Source organism: Haliotis rubra, unplaced genomic scaffold (genome assembly GCF_003918875.1).
Source record: "Haliotis rubra isolate DU_JTF1 unplaced genomic scaffold, ASM391887v1 Scf62, whole genome shotgun sequence".
NCBI lineage: Eukaryota > Metazoa > Mollusca > Gastropoda > Lepetellida > Haliotidae > Haliotis > Haliotis rubra.
Genome location: NW_025767324.1, coordinates 963,715 through 977,603, shown reverse-complemented (window position 1 = coordinate 977,603; position 13,889 = coordinate 963,715). Strand labels below are relative to the sequence as shown.

The window sequence follows — 13,889 nt, the reverse complement described above, 5'->3', positions numbered from 1 at the left end:
ACGCTGAAAAAAATCCATTATTTATCTTGAGCTGGGCTCCGATTATACTAGCTACAGTAGTGCAGAACCAGTCTTGCTCGCCTCGTGCACGTTTGGTGGCTTTCCACCTCGAATCAAGGTGTAATAAAATACAATCACGATCCTCTTAGACCACGCCGATCACGATGCATGCGTTGATGGACGCTGAAAACACGTTTAGAAGCCGCAATCGGCTAATTTAGAATCGGATTACATAAGCTCGCAAAGCGTATGAGCTATATATAGCTTGAATGCACCTCCACTGTGAGAGTGTGACTGCTGGCGTGAAGGGAACGTGCCGGACTTCGGACCTAGAGTTTTAGCGTTCAAATCCCAGACAGCAAATATTTTTATTTTTAAGGGGGTAATACCATGTCGTGAGGGACAATTTGTAATTCCTCTTGGATGAATCCCCTGCCCAGTCCGTCTTGCAAGTAATACAGATTCGGTTCGTCGTCTTTGATGTCCACTCGTTTTTTTGGTACGTTTTCATGGACCATACGGGGTCTGTGGCACGACGTTTGTACCGTCCTTCGAGTTCACCGTGCTGGTACAGATACCTCACGACGATCCAGACCGGTAGTTTTTTCTCTTGGCCGTGACACTATGGCGCAGCCGATTCGATTGTCACAGATTTCATTCGAATGGCTTCGACGGGTCTTTTATTGAGGAGTTGAGTGACTTTGTTGTTGATGCAGACACCACTCGCGGTAAGCGTACGACCCATTCCGTTGATCATTTTTCTGGGTTGACCATCTCTCGGGCTTACTGATGTCCGAACAAATGCTCGGCTAAAGTCCTGTTGAATCTTTCACGATGGCTTGGCTTTGGTGAGCTCCGACCACGCCTCGCCTCACCTGGACTTTATGCTTCGATAACAGCTGCGACACTGCTCCCATGAACTTGCGTCAGGGATCGACTTGCAATACGGCAGGCCAGGTCAAGCGACTGTGTTTGTAGATGCGTTAGCGACTTGACTCGAATCGGTGGTCGTTAACGGCTCCGCTTCCTTGTAGCGACTGGCAACGTCCACGACGGTCAGGGCGTACTTGTAAGTTTTGTTTCTCACCCTGTCGTGCGGGAGAAACAGGAGGTCGGCTTGATGGGTACAGTTGGGTATGGAAATGTCAAACTTTCTTCTCGGGATGTATCGGGGGAGCTGGCAGGTACACTTGCCAGATGGCTTGTTTTTTAAGCCAAGCTTTGGCGGTATCCTCGGAGACGCGAGCAGCTTTGGCTAGCTTCGGGTGGCGCTCACACCTTTCCAGTAACACCGAGGGCTGTAGTAAACCTTCTCCATGATGTATACACGCTATCGTTCATACAATTGTCTCGACGCATCGAGTGGAGTTTCCTTTATTGGGGGTCTCGGAAACTCCCAACACGTCGAGGTCACCTGTTGGTACCCATAGCTATAAGCGTGGATGCCATCGTTCGCAATCCATCGTTTGGTATCCAGGTGCGACAGCGATGTTTTGTTGAGAGTGATGCTGTAGATGTTGTGTTTGCCTCTCAACGCGTATATGGGGTGTTTAAACGTGCGTTTATCGGAGAGAGCTTGTTTGGAGAAGGTGTGTTTGATGTGTAGTTTCACCACGTATTTTTTCACCCCTTTCGCCTTTCGGATCTCACCGTTATCGGCTTTCAGGATGGAATACATCTTTGGTCTCAATCCGATGTATTCGGAGATGGGTGTGCCCGAGCATTCGTCCTTCATCTTGCCGAGGACCTTTTTATTGGTCGTGCTGTGTAGGGCGTAGTCTTTCGGGTAATCGCTGGTATTGTACAAGTGGCTGTGTTTCGCCATGTCCTCGTACAGGTCCTCGGTGCGTATATTCAACAACAAGGAATGGCTTCTTGAATTGGTTGTAGTAGAAATCGTACATGAGATGTTTGGATAAGTCGAGGATGCTTATTCCCACGTAAACAGGCCGGTTGAGCTTAATGTGACTTTGTTCATGTGGAGCGCTGCCAAGTCGTTATCGAATAGCTTGCTCCGGTTGAAGGCCGGGCTGGCTACGAGTTTCCTGAGTTTGTCTTCCTCGTGAGATTGCACGAGTTTGACCGTCACCCGTTTTCTCAAATTTTCCATGGTTTTGCCGAACACCAAGTTGTTCATCAGTTTGTAGAGGATTGCAGCACCCGACGTATTTTGGTCAGCTTCATGCCCACCGACAAGTACAGTTGCAGATTCCGATAGTGCACTACGTACTTGGTCTTGCGCATCAAGTTCGGAACGAGTTTTCTCCACGTTGGCCAGCTTATTTTTCCCGAGCAACATCCAGTCTCGGTTCACCGTCAACCGTTCGGGAGCCAGCGGATAGCTGTTGTGAGCAGCGTGCAATGCCGTGGGATAGTCCAAGTCCACTTCGAGGATGTAACCTTTGTTCGAATCCGGCGTGATGCTCATGATATCGATCTCATCGTCCAACCACGCGACTGTGATTCAAATCGAATTGCTCAGTCTGACAACACCGGGACGAGTAAACCCCTTCGACGTATCCCCCAACATATATACTTTCCAATATATATACTTCAGCGTATTGAGACTGCTCCACCTTTTGAAGGGTGAAAGCAACACCGCCTTTTAACTTCATACGATCATCTCACCATTCATTACTCGGCAGAGCAAAGTCCTGTCGGAGCCAACCACTTTTCAGTAAACCATCACTGACTTCTTTCACGGATTTCGCTCCACTGTACGGAATGTCCAACCGTGGTTCGTACCCGGTATACGCCAATCCATGTTCGGATCGATTTCGAAATCACCACAAATCCGTTCGTAAGCTCGCCGTTCGTATGGATTGTTCGACGCATCCTATGCCTTGTCCTACGGCATCGGGGTGCTGATCTCTTTCAGGATGCGTCTGATCTGGTAATACACGTGGAAATGGAACATGGACCGACACGGAGTGCCATCCCGAAGCAAGCCAAAGCCGCTCGCCTCTCCGAGGATACCCCAAACCTTGGCTTAAAAAACAAGCCATCACGACACGTGTCATTCAAGGTCACGCCGCACCCTGTCGTCGCGCACCACATGGCAAAATTGAATTGATTCTGCCAGAACTGCATCGGGATGTGAAACCATGCGTGGACTGCCTTGACGTTCGTGACCGAAAGCCTATACTTTTCAAATAAATCGATAAATCGAGCTCGAAAGTGGGAACACTCCTTCGCATCCACCACAATTTTCATGTGCGTGAGATCGGTAGCACTTAAATTATCGCTTTTAGGATAAATCACTCCAGGCTGGTACTTGGGTGTAGCAATATTGAATTATTATAATTACGTACATATATTTTTTCAATATGTACGTTACGCTCCCGGGAATAACGAACGGCGAACCCGTTCCGCTACTGCAAGCGATCGATAACACGTCAGGGGAACTCGAAGTCGCGCTCTGCGATCTCACCTACTACCCGCGATGGTCGAATATCAGCGACGTCATACAACGATGACTGAAGCTTCGGGTCAGGGAATGCGACCGAGAAAATGCGCCAACCTAGCAATCTCCGACCTCGGGGACATGCGCGGTTTCGAAGAGCCCGGCATCGACGGCAGACTACGCCTTGCAACTAAAAAACAACATTGACATAAGCGTCGAAGTGAGCGGCAGATCTGGTGGTAACCTAGGAGATTTAGACGATGTCGAGACCAGAGGTCTCTTAAAAAACACGCAGTACAATCTCGTTCGCAACACCAATAACACATGGGTGATGGTTCAAGCCTTCGGCGGTAAACTCTTCGACCTATAGGACGTTGAGAAGACGATCCTTGCTCGAAACACGCCTGTCTTTACCAACGACAACCAATGGGTGTTCGTACCCTCTAGAATCGACTGGAATCTCAACATCGCGCTAGACTCTCCCCACCTGTTCACGGAAAACAAAGACCACCACCTCACGAAAGTCGTGAACAACGGAACGCTGATCGTGGCTTACGTCCCGACGCAAAGATGAAGCGTTGTCCTGAGCACGCTGTCGCGAACCCATAGCTCACATCCTATCGAGTAAACCGGGACGTCAAACGCGACGTTGCAGTTAGTGTCGGAATTGACAGCATGGCCAACATCCTGCAAAATCTGATCATCCAAGTCTACCTCGGCAAACCAAGGGTTGGTAACGTCAAAATCGTCAAAGGCATCAAACTCCAGTGGACCCAACAACACCAATACCACGTTTTGCTCCGTTTACGTTGCACGGGTGGGCGTGGAGGCCTTCACCAGTCAGCAGGGAGTCAACATCACCGTGGAAGACACGATATTAGCGCACGAAAATGTTCCTACACGATAACATACATCTTATGGGTTTGAAATGCACTGCCGAAAAATTATCCAAAACCAATTAAAATTTCTTCTCTAATATAAACCATGACAAACGTGACTCCGCAAGCCACCATCGCGTTCTCTGATCTCAAGGACTCGCGAGGATTCGACGAACCCGGTACGGAAACGCCTTGTACGTCCTGCACTTACAAAATGTCGAGAAGTCATCGTCGAATTGAACTAGATCATCAATATCGTCCTGACCTACCCCTATCTCGTCATGGATCGGAATCGTAATAACCTCGAACTAAAAAACAATGGGATTCTACTGGGAAGTTATATTCCGTTTCATAAAAAGGGAATGTACGCATCACCATTACCAGATCAAACGGGTTATATGCTAGTCCCTCACTCAGAAGACACAGCGAAATGGCTCTATTTAAAACGCTATAGTGAAGTCCCAGACTCGTACAGACTGAATCACTGTGATACCAGGTTTTACCCTTATTATCGACGTCGTTCTTAGAAATACCTCCGGACAACGGGTGGGACTTCTGGTTGGGGTAATCATACGCTGGCATGATCGCCATAAAAATCAACGGTGCCGTATTTATGTACAACTAGGAACAGCTTCCACCACAAGCCTCGAGGGAGTCGAGGTTTTTATTGGAGATGAAATTTTACTCTACCATGCTTTTTCATACGAACACGTGTACCTCATCAGCTTAAAGTATATTCTTAAACGATTGACGGAGGACCAATCAAAATATTATTTGTAAACTATATATATATATAGTGGAAGATGGGATTGTATCCGGCCATGGACAACGTGGCTCAAACGCTCGAAACCGTGGATGGATTTCGTTTGCGACAGATCAGCAAAATCAAACGCCAATTGGAACGAGACTCAGATTGCACAAAAAGTACCATCGGGTCGTCAATGCCATCGACGGGATTGACACGGCTCTCGTGGTCACTGGCTCGGACTCGGGGGTGCTAGCATCGGCTTATTATCCACCATCATGGCCGCACCCGTCGTCCTCGGATTAGAAGTAGCCGCCGGGGTATCGGGACTGGCGGGAATAACTCTTAAACTCGTTTCGAGTCGTCTGCAACGGAAGGCCTTAAAACACGACGAAATCCGAGTGCTGGCCGAAGCCAAGCTGAACACAATCGACGATCGCGTCTCGTCTGGGAGGCTTAATTCCCACAAATAAGCCTATAAGCCGCATCTGATGCAAAAAAAACCACTCTAGTACTAGTGTCAGTTCTTGTACTACATACGTTTGTACAACAGTGTTGCTCATGACGCTGGTCATCTTGGCCGTCTTGTCCAGACCGCAGCTCAGCAGAATCCCGTTGTCAAATGTGGGATGGAAGCAGATATCCCGGATTGCCTTACTGTGGATAGTCATGTATTGGGACGTCTTGAAGTCCATAGCACTCAACTGGAAAAAGTGCAATAGAGAACTAAAAACATACACAGGGAATACAAGACATAAATATATGATTGTTTCTTCAGTCTCCTCTAAACATAGACACCCCATGTAACTTATACCCTTTCTTCAGATAAAGGTGCAGACATTCTGTCTGGTGTCAAAGGGGAGATAACCCAAATGAAAAGAAAATCTACACCATTATGAAAGTGGCCAAAGTTGAGTTCAGATAGAAGTGTCTCAGAGAACTTCTGATTTAAAGCAAGAAAACGTCAACTTCTTGATATCAATGTGGTCAATACAAAACATAAGTTACCAAATTGAACACAAATAAAATATTTTTCAGTCCAGCATGTTAAGTAAGAGCCTTGTATGTGTGTAAACAGTCTTATGATGAGATTCTTACAATATCGTCAGACAGGCTCCAATCGTAACTTCGATTTCTCTTTTCCAACATATCCAGTGTTTCAATTTTTTCAATCAACTTACACACCAATCTTTCCCTGCATGATCACGATGATGCCAAATCTAACCCAAATCTTCACGGATTCCCATTAGCTTAAAACCTTGAACCAAATTTGATATAAACCAGCTTATTTGATAAAGCAGCTCACTTTTTTAATCCCAAACCCAGGGAAGAGTGTGCTTGAGGAGGGCTGTGACACAATGAGAGCACCCAGTGATGAGCTGTATGCCAATACTCGACACTGGCCAGCCTGGAATAGAGGAACCATAGTACAGCACAAAGATTGGTAAATTTAGGAACACAATATGAAAATGAAACTTCACATAATTAAATAGTATTGTTATACTATTAGGTTTTTCAAAATTATAATGCAAATCTACAGGCAAGCAAGTCCACACCATTTGGTTTGTTTGTTTATTGTTTAACGCTGCACTATCCCAGCTATATGGTGGCAATCTGTAAATAATTAAGTCTTGACCAGACAATCCAGTGATCAACAGCATGAGCATCATACTATGCAGTTGTGATACGATGACATGTGTCAACCAAATCAGCGAGCATGACAACCACATCCCGTTTGATACATCTTACGTCAAGCATGGGTTGCTGCAGATCAATTCTAACCTGGATTGTCACTGGTCACCGTTCTATTTGGGAAAGGTGATGTATAGAACGCAGCTTTTCAGGAACTCTGATTGCCATGATTACATGGCCTCATTCTTCAAAGCATTTAATAAGAGGCCAAGTGCCATTTGCCACATGATGATGCATTCAACAACGTGACTGCATTAATACAATAAGCCACATAACAAAACATTTGGGGTAAAACTTTGGAAAACTATTCACAGCACTGTAATATGTTTTAAGGAGAACAGGACATTTTTCAACTGTAGAATCAAGTGGGCGATTGAGGGAATGTTATTTAATGCTGCAGCAAACAAACCGGTAAGCCACATCATGACGACCTAGAGTCAAGTATGGCCAAGGTAAACCCTTGGACAACATCAAGGCCAACTCTTAAGTGGCCTTCACACCAACTTCAGAGTTGTCAAACTGTTGTCTAGAAATAGGATCGGTCTCTAGTCTCACCATCCTTTCCATCAAACTTTCGGTGTTGTCAAACTCAAGCTTGACGTGTTGTTGTCAAACTCAACTAAATTGGCGTGTGACCAATAGTTGTCAAACTACGTGTTGTTCAGAAACAACCAATCACAGTCTTTTAAAATTCAACAACATGTGTTGTGTTTGCGTGTGAACGGTTTACAATAGAGTACATGCCAAGCTCAAATCAGAGTACCTGGTCACAGATTCTTTCAGTGCAGGTATTTGTAATTTTGTTGTAAGCTTGTTTGACACAGCACTCTGCTGTGAGTGAGCGAGAAAGTCAGGATGGTTTTACACACGCTTTTAGCAATATTCCAGCAATATCACAGCAGGGGGACACCAGAAATGGGCTTCACACATTGTACCCATGTGGGGATTCGAACCCGGGTCTTCGGCGTAACGAGAGAAGGCTTTAACCATTAGGCTACCCCACCGCTTCCCTCTATATGATGGGGGTGAGTGAGTGAGTGAGTGAGTGAGTGTGAGTGAGTGAGTGAGGAGTTTAGTATTATGTTCCAGCATTATCACAGTAGGGGACACCAGAAATCATGTGGGTATCTAAGTCTTGATGTAGGTCATTGGCATGACAAGCGAAAACCTTAACCACGAGGCTACCCACTGGCCAGAGTGAGTGAGTGAGTGAGTTTAACACACCCTTGAATAGCATATATCCTGTTAGATCCCATCATTTCACCTATGGGAGGCTGATGTGGTATGCCTTTGATGACAGGGCCACACGGAGCCCAACTACTCAATCCTTCAGTAGCCACGTACAAGCAGCACAGGTTGCTGTGGACCTATTCTAACCTACAACACCTACAGATCACCAATGTTTGCCATACCTCCCATATCTTCACTGTTCTGTCCATGACAAACCTCTTCCCAGACATGATGGTGGTCAACTGTGTAGCGCCATCTGGTGTTACACTCTGCGAGAGATGCTGACCACTGTTCATTTGAGACCTGGGTTCAAGAACAAAATGCCAAATTTTATGCTATATTTATCATGGTTACATAAAGCAGAGGTTTAAGATACTTTTCAGCAGTATATAACTTACCATAGTTCAAAATTAAGCATAGTCTGTTAGAACAAATGACTGATTTTTACATATTTATGAGAATAATTAAGTGTGGCGAACTAGCAAACTGCAGTTCAAGTGAAATCTTCTTTCTTAGCTAACAGGCTGCACCCATTCAACCAGAGGTGAACATCATGAGCACTGCCTAAACTGATAGATACAAGTGATACACAATCAGCTCGGTGACATATTCTGTATCTGGTAACTAATCAATCCTAAAATCGTGTGTCAACTGGTCCACCCAGAACAATCCCAAAACATCAGCCAGTGCAATATATATTCCAACATAGCCAGCCACACTGAAAACACTCAAGCAGCTTATCTCAATTGCTGGAGCTGATGCGTGAAGCGATTACACTCCTCTATACAGAGCTGATACTGATGACAGGAGTGTGCTTACCTTAACTGCTGGAGCTGTGTGCGAGTTGTATTCAGCTCTTGTCTGAAGCAATGACACTCCTCTATACAGAGCTGATACCGATGAGTGTGACTGGCTCTGCTGGAGTGTGCTTCAGCCTTAACTGCTGGAGCTACTGATGACAGGAGTGTGCTTACCTTAACTGCTGGAGCTGTGTGCGAGTTGTATTCAGCTCTTGTCTGAAGCAATGACACTCCTCTATACAGAGCTGATACTGATGACAGGAGTGTGCTTACCTTAACTGCTGGAGCTGTGTGCGAGTTGTATTCAGCTCTTGTCTGAAGCGATGACACTCCTCTATACAGAGCTGATACTGATGACAGGAGTGTGCTTACCTTAACTGCTGGAGCTGTGCGAGTTGTATTCAGCTCTTGTCTGAAGCGATGACACTCCTCTATACAGAGCTGATACTGATGACAGGAGTGTGCTTACCTTAACTGCTGGAGCTGTGTGCGAGTTGTATTCAGCTCTTGTCTGAAGCAATGACACTCCTCTATACAGAGCTGATACTGATGACAGGAGTGTGCTTACCTTAACTGCTGGAGCTGTAAATGAAGTTGTATTCAGCTCTTGTCTGAAGCAATGACACTCCTCTATACAGAGCTGATACTGATGACAGGAGTGTGCTTACCTTAACTGCTGGAGCTGTGTGCGAGTTGTATTCAGCTCTTGTCTGAAGCAATGACACTCCTCTATACAGAGCTGATACTGATGACAGGAGTGTGCTTACCTTAACTGCTGGAGCTGTGTGCGAGTTGTATTCAGCTCTTGTCTGAAGCAATGACACTCCTCTATACAGAGCTGATACTGATGACAGGAGTGTGCTTACCTTAACTGCTGGAGCTGTGTGCGCGAGTTGTATTCAGCTCTTGTCTGGAAGCAATGACACTCCTCTATACAGAGCTGATACTGATGACAGGAGTGTGCTTACCTTAACTGCTGGAGCTGTGACAGCGAGTTGTATTCAGCTCTTGTCTGAAGCAATGACACTCCTCTATACAGAGCTGATACTGATGACAGGAGTGTGCTTACCTTAACTGCTGGAGCTGTGTGCGAGTTGTATTCAGCTCTTGTCTGAAGCAATGACACTCCTCTATACAGAGCTGATACTGATGACAGGAGTGTGCTTACCTTAACTGCTGGAGCTGTTGTGCGAGTTGTATTCAGCTCTTGTCTGAAGCAATTACACTCCTCTATACAGAGCTGATACTGATGACAGGAGTGTGCTTTACCTTAACTGCTGGAGCTGTGTGCGAGTTGTATTCAGCTCTTGTCTGAAGCAATGACACTCACCTCTATACAGAGCTGATACTGATGACAGGAGTTGTATTCAGTGTGCTTACCTTAACTGCTGGAGCTGTGTGCGAAGTTGTATTCAGCTCTTGTCTGAAGCAATGACACTCCTCTATACAGAGCTGATACTGATGACAGGAGTGTGCTTACCTTAACTGCTGGAGCTGTGTGCGAAGTTGTATTCAGCTCTTGTCTGGAAGCAATGACACTCCTCTATACAGAGCTGATACTGATGACAGGAGTGTGCTTACCTTAACTGCTGGAGCTGTGTGCGAGTTGTATTCAGCTCTTGTCTGAAGCAATGACACTCCTCTCTATACAGAGCTGATACTGATGACAGGAGTGTGCTTACCTTAACTGCTGGAGCTGTGTGCGAGTTGTATTCAGCTCTTGTCTGAAGCAATGACACTCCTCTATACAGAGCTGATACTGATGACAGGAGTGTGCTTACCTTAACTGCTGGAGCTGTGTGCGAGAGTTGTATTCAGCTCTTGTCTGAAGCAATGACACTCCTCTATACAGAGCTGATACTGATGACAGGAGTGTGCTTACCTTAACTGCTGGAGCTGTGTGCGAGTTGTATTCAGCTCTTGTCTGAAGCAATGACACTCCTCTATACAGAGCTGATACTGATGACAGGAGTGTGCTTACCTTAACTGCTGGAGCTGTGTGCGAGTTGTATTCAGCTCTTGTCTGAAGCAATTACACTCCTCTATACAGAGCTGATACTGATGACAGGGTGTGCTTACCTTAACTGCTGGAGCTGTGTGCGAGTTGTATTCAGCTCTTGTCTGAAGCAATGACACTCCTCTATACAGAGCTGATACTGATGACAGGAGTGTGCTTACCTTAACTGCTGGAGCTGTGTGCGAGTTGTATTCAGCTCTTGTCTGAAGCAATGACACTCCTCTATACAGAGTTGATACTGATGACAGGCTTACCTTAAAGTGCGAAGTTGTATTCAGCCTGTTAACTGCTGGAGCTGTGTGCTGGAGCTGTGTGAGTTGTATTCAGCTCTTGTCTGAAGCAATGACACTCCTCTATACAGAGCTGATACTGATGACAGGAGTGTGCTTACCTTAACTGCTGGAGCTGTGTGTGAAAGTTGTATTCAGCTCTTGTCTGAAGCAATGACACTCCTCTATACAGAGCTGATACTGATGACAGGAGTGTGTGCTTACCTTAACTGCTGGAGCTGTGCGAGGAGTTGTATTCAGCTCTTGTCTGAAGCAATTACACTCCTCTATACAGAGCTGATACTGATGACAGGAGTGTGCTTACCTTAACTGCTGGAGCTGTGTGCGAAGTTGTATTCAGCTCTTGTCTGAAGCAATGACACTCCTCTATACAGAGCTGATACTGATGACAGGAGTGTGCTTACCTTAACTGCTGGAGCTGTGTGCGAGTTGTATTCAGCTCTTGTCTGAAGCAATGACACTCCTCTATACAGAGCTGATACTGATGACAGGAGTGTGCTTACCTTAACTGCTGGAGCTGTGTGCGAGTTGTATTCAGCTCTTGTCTGAAGCAATGACACTCCTCTATACAGAGTTGATACTGATGACAGGGAGTGTGCTTACACCTTAACTGCTGGAGCTGTGTGCGAGTTGTATTCAGCTCTTGTCTGAAGCTTTAATGACACTCCTCTATACAGAGCTGATACTGATGACAGGAGTGTGCTTACCTTAACTGCTGGAGCTGTACAATGCGAAGTTGTATTCAGCTCTTGTCTGAAGCGATGACACTCCTCTATACAGAGCTGATACTGATGACAGGAGTGTGCTTACCTTAACTGCTGGAGCTGTGTGCGAGTTGTATTCAGCTCTTGTCTGAAGCAATGACACTCCTCTATACAGAGCTGATACTGATGACAGGAGTGTGCTTACCTTAACTGCTGGAGCTGTGTGCGAGTTGTATTCAGCTCTTGTCTGAAGCAATGACACTCCTCTATACAGAGTTGATACTGATGACAGGAGTGTGCTTACCTTAACTGCTGGAGCTGTGTGCGAGTTGTATTCAGCTCTTGTCACTGAAGCAATGACACTCCTCTATACAGAGCTGATACTGATGACAGGGTGTGCTTACCTTAACTGCTGGAGCTGTGTGCGAAGTTGTATTCAGCTCTTGTCTGAAGCAATGACACTCCTCTATACAGAGCTGATACTGATGACAGGAGTGTGCTTACCTTAACTGCTGGAGCTGTGTGCGAGTTGTATTCAGCTCTTGTCTGAAAGCAATTACACTCCTCTATACAGAGCTGATACTGATGACAGGAGTGTGCTTACCTTAACTGCTGGAGCTGTGTGCGAGTTGTATTCAGCTCTTGTCTGAAGCAATGACACTCCTCTATACAGAGTTGATACTGATGACAGGAGTGTGCTTACCTTAACTGCTGGAGCTGTGTGCGAGTTGTATTCAGCTCTTGTCTGAAGCAATGACACTCCTCTATACAGAGTTGATACTGATGACAGGAGTGTGCTTACCTTAACTGCTGGAGCTGTGTGCGCGAAGTTGTATTCAGCTCTTGTCTGAAGCAATGACACTCCTCTATACAGAGCTGATACTGATGACAGGAGTGTGCTTACCTTAACTGCTGGAGCTGTGTGCGAAGTTGTATTCAGCTCTTGTCTGAAGCAATGACACTCCTCTATACAGAGCTGATACTGATGACAGGAGTGTGCTTACCTTAACTGCTGGAGCTGTGTGCGAGTTGTATTCAGCTCTTGTCTGAAGCAATGACACTCCTCTATACAGAGCTGATACTGATGACAGGGTGTGCTTACCTTAACTGCTGGAGCTGTGTGTGCGAGTTGTATTCAGCTCTTGTCTGAAGCAATGACACTCCCTCTATACAGAGCTGATACTGATGACAGGAGTGTGCTTACCTTAACTGCTGGAGCTGTGTGCGAGTTGTATTCAGCTCTTGTCTGAAGCAATGACACTCCTCTATACAGAGCTGATACTGATGACAGGAGTGTGCTTACCTTAACTGCTGGAGCTGTGTGCGAGTTGTATTCAGCTCTTGTCTGAAGCAATGACACTCCTCTATACAGAGCTGATACTGATGACAGGAGTGTGCTTACCTTAACTGCTGGAGCTGTGTGCGAGTTGTATTCAGCTCTTGTCTGAAGCAATGACACTCCTCTATACAGAGCTGATACTGATGACAGGAGTGTGCTTACCTTAACTGCTGGAGCTGTGTGCGAGAGTTGTATTCAGCTCTTGTCTGAAGCTTAATGAATGACAGAGCTCCTCTATACAGAGTGCTTATTAACTGATGACAGGAGTGTGCTTACCTTAACTGCTGGAGCTGTGTGCGAGTTGTATTCAGCTCTTGTCTGAAGCAATGACACTCCTCTATACAGAGCTGATACTGATGACAGGAGTGTGCTTACCTTAACTGCTGGAGCTGTGTGCGAGTTGTATTCAGCTCTTGTCTGAAGCAATGACACTCCTCTATACAGAGCTGATACTGATGACAGGAGTGTGCTTACCTTAACTGCTGGAGCTGTGTGCGAGTTGTATTCAGCTCTTGTCTGAAGCGATTACACTCCTCTATACAGAGCTGATACTGAAGACGGGAATGAGCAGCTTCTAGCTCAGCCTTCCGTCGATGTTCTTTTTCCTTTTCCAGGTCAGCAAGTGCCCGATCTCTCTCTGTAGTATCCACTGCCTGAAGTGACGCAATAATCAGTGAGCTTCTCTGATTGCAGTACTCAACCGGTCCACAAATCCATAAATACGACCATAACGTCTGTACTCTTACATTTACTTATGACAGTCATAATGCAAGAATGATCTGTAGAATGGT

At 45.9% G+C, this 13,889-nt stretch overlaps 1 protein-coding gene across 2 annotated transcripts in view; it reads right to left on the bottom strand.

Annotated features, from left to right (window-relative positions):
- Positions 1-13,889, bottom strand: part of LOC124256163 (E3 ubiquitin-protein ligase RFWD3-like) — a 38,462-nt gene that overhangs the window by 11,176 nt on the left and 13,397 nt on the right. For both annotated transcript variants that reach the window (XM_046690118.1, XM_046690120.1), the window contains exons 8-11: positions 13,573-13,751; positions 8,131-8,251; positions 6,333-6,434; positions 5,567-5,730 (exon numbers count right to left, since the gene is read on the bottom strand). In XM_046690118.1, the coding sequence (XP_046546074.1) occupies positions 5,567-5,730; positions 6,333-6,434; positions 8,131-8,251; positions 13,573-13,751 (566 nt within the window). The remainder of the gene's footprint in view (positions 1-5,566; positions 5,731-6,332; positions 6,435-8,130; positions 8,252-13,572; positions 13,752-13,889) is intronic.